Source organism: Scardinius erythrophthalmus (assembly GCF_964197995.2).
Source record: "Scardinius erythrophthalmus genome assembly, chromosome: 1".
Lineage (NCBI taxonomy): Eukaryota > Metazoa > Chordata > Actinopteri > Cypriniformes > Leuciscidae > Scardinius > Scardinius erythrophthalmus.
Window position 1 is genome coordinate 66,715,659 of NC_138221.1, and position 3,024 is coordinate 66,718,682.

At 42.5% G+C, this 3,024-nt stretch overlaps 1 protein-coding gene across 1 annotated transcript; it reads right to left on the reverse strand.

The window, feature by feature from the left end:
• Positions 1-322: 322 nt before the first annotated feature.
• Positions 323-1,666, reverse strand: LOC308696463 (SCAN domain-containing protein 3-like; the record flags this gene model as incomplete). Its single annotated transcript, XM_081375210.1, has 1 exon — positions 323-1,666. One exon carries the CDS (start codon positions 1,664-1,666, stop codon positions 323-325), a length of 1,344 nt encoding a protein of 447 aa, XP_081231336.1.
• Between the last annotated feature and the right edge of the window lie 1,358 nt (positions 1,667-3,024).

A 3,024-nucleotide genomic window follows, 5' to 3' on the forward strand; every position in this document is an offset into this window, starting at 1 on the left:
TCGCCAAACATCTTCATGATTATGAGGCGAAGGAGGACGAAAAGTGCCATCATTGCACATATGCTTCAGTTATTATGTGTGAAAGAGATCTCAGGACTGGTGGGAGCATACTGTGTTTAAATATTGGCTTTAACCGCGGAGACATTGTCTAACGCAGGGGTACTCAATTAGAAACCTAAAAGGTCCACTTACCAAATTTTCCTTACGTCCAGGGTCCGGAACAGTGATGGTTCAAAATCCAAAAACAGAACTCCTACAAAAAAGGTGGTAAATCCCCCAAAACGTTCAAACTATGTACAAAAGGTGATGTGGTCTGGCCTTATTAGTGTGAAAAGTGACACCTTTTTTGTGCCACCAGTTCTTTAAACTTGGGCATAAAAGGTGTGAGGGCCAAGCGGAGGCACTGATGTAAGTGTTCATTACTGAGGGTGCTTCTGTATTTGTTTTTCACCATATTCATGGTTGAAAAGGCAGACTCACAACAGTATGTTGAGGGAAACATGGTGAGAATTTGAAGGGCCATCTTCTTCAAGGAAGGAACACCTGCTGCAGCGACCATCTTAGTCCAGAAGGTGGTAGGGTCACAGAGAGACTCCTGCAGTGCAAGGTTTTCCTGAAGCTCAATTAGCTCTGATTGAAGAGAAGCAGCACTAGCCCATGGGCAGATTTTCAGGGCTTCAGTTGAAAATTCTGCAATGTTTTTAACAAGGAATGGATTTTCCATGCATAGTAAGACTTGTTTTCCCACAGGGAAATCTCCAAAGCGAGTTTGGAAATTTTCAATCAGCTTGTCCAGGAATTCAGCATGATTGTGATGATGATGTTTTCCTGCTGTTTGATTCAAAAGCTTTGGGAAGTGAAGCAGGTCCTGCTGTAAGTCACACTTGAACAGCTCCAGTTTCTTCTGAAAGGCACAGACAGCTGATGTGAGGTTACACACTGTGTTATTTTTGCCCTGGAGCTTCATGTTCAGATCATTGAGATGGGAGGTGATGTCAGATAGAAATGCAACAATTTCCATTTTTTCTTCATTCTTCATGAATTCCACAAATTGTTTTGCTTTTGCACTCTTCTGATCCAACAGAAAGGTTTCCAAATCTTTCCGTAATGTCCAAAAGCGCTCCAGTACCTTGCCTTTACTAAGCCACCGGACATTGTTGTGGAGGAGCAAATAATCAAATTCGGCATTCACCTCTGTTAGGAATGAGCGCAACAAGCGATGCTGCAGAGCAGATGATGCCCTCAAAAAGTTCACAAGTCTCATTACTGTTGTCATGACCTCTGCATACTTTTCTCCAAGACTGGCACACAAAACCATCTGATGGATTATGCAATGATATGCAATGAGGTCAGGGTGATGAGCTCTCAAGCGTGCCACTAATCCCCTCTCTCTTCCAGTCATACATGGAGCTCCATCAGTAGCAATGGAAATAACTTGCTTCAGATCTATCTCTCTGTCTGTCAACATCTGCATCAGTGCTTTATAAATATCATCCCCTCTTGTGTGTCCATGGAGGGCTGTGAGGCCTAACACATCTTCACAGAATTCTCCCTTCTCTTCATCAAAAAATCTGACAAACACCAGAAGTTGTGCGTTGTCTGTGTTGTCTGTGGATTCATCCAAAGCCACTGAAATGCATTTAGCCTTTTTTATTGCAGACTTCATTTGGTCAAGCAAATCATCAGCAAGGACTTCAGTTCGCTTTACAGCAGTGGAGTCAGACAAAGATATTTGGTTTATTTTTTGTATTATTTCATCTTTTTGAGTTCCCTCAAACAGGGCAATTGCTATTTCATTCATGCATTCCTTCACAATCTCCGAGTCAGAGAATGGTTTCTTGTGCTTTCCTAAGACCCATGCCACTCTTAATGAGGCTTCAGTTGCACGCTCTTGTTGGGTGGCTGATCTAACTATTACACTGCATGTTGCTTGGTATGATGATTGCAGTTGTTTGATTTTTCTGGCCCTTACCTCAGATTTTTGGGGGTAATTGTGGTCAAAGTGTCCATGCTTTGAGTCATAATGACGTTTCACGTTACCACTCTTGACAACGGCGACCGTCTCGTTGCAAATTAAACACATTGGTTTTGTGCTCCCCACCGGCAGCACAAATGCATAACTGTCAGTCCACTCTGTCTTAAATTCGCGATTTTCAGAATCGACTTTTCTCTTCTTGTCAGGTTTTGAGCACGCCATGATTTTCACTAGCAATAAAACAGGTTAACAGGCTACCGTTAGCAGATGGATTAGCGCTTGCGTTGTTGTGAATGACACACACAACCTGCGTGATCCACAGACGCTGCGGCCAGCGTTGAGTGAGTGAGTTGTCATGGTGATTTCAGTTACAGCGCTGAGTCCTGATTGTGTCTTTGGATTGGACACAGAAGATAGATAAACCACATCTAACGTTAGTAGGAAAACAATATAGGCGTGAAATCACGCAATGAAAACTCGCTTGGATCATGACTAAATTATAATGTTGATTTTGGCTTCGGTCCAAATTGTATTGCGTCTGGGTCCGGATCCGGACCGCGATCCGCCTATTGAGTACGTAATGCCTCGCGATCTGCCTGTTTACATGACAGTCGCAGTGGCAAATATCCGATTTATTTCCACATATGAATGAGGCCTGAAACCGATCTTGAAATATCCGAATGCATGCGTTTTTTTTCCCCTGTTTACACTGTCATAAAACACATCCGATCTGTCTCACATAAGAGCAAAAAATCGGAATTGGATCACATTTCACTGACAGTGTAAACGAGGTAAATGAGCATTTAACGACAACCTAATGCTATATAAACACAGACACAAAAAACACATTGGCTAGCTAACATACCTCCGACGAAGTGATCGTTGCAGACTCAAGCATTAACAGACTCTGCTCCTCCCGACCGCAGATGTAACTTGCGTTAAAAATCCACTTTTTACGGCATTGTTCTGTGAGCTTTTTACATTTCTCACCTTTATGAGTGACAATCTTAGGTACTCTATAAAATCCCTTTCCCTTTTCTCGATTAGAA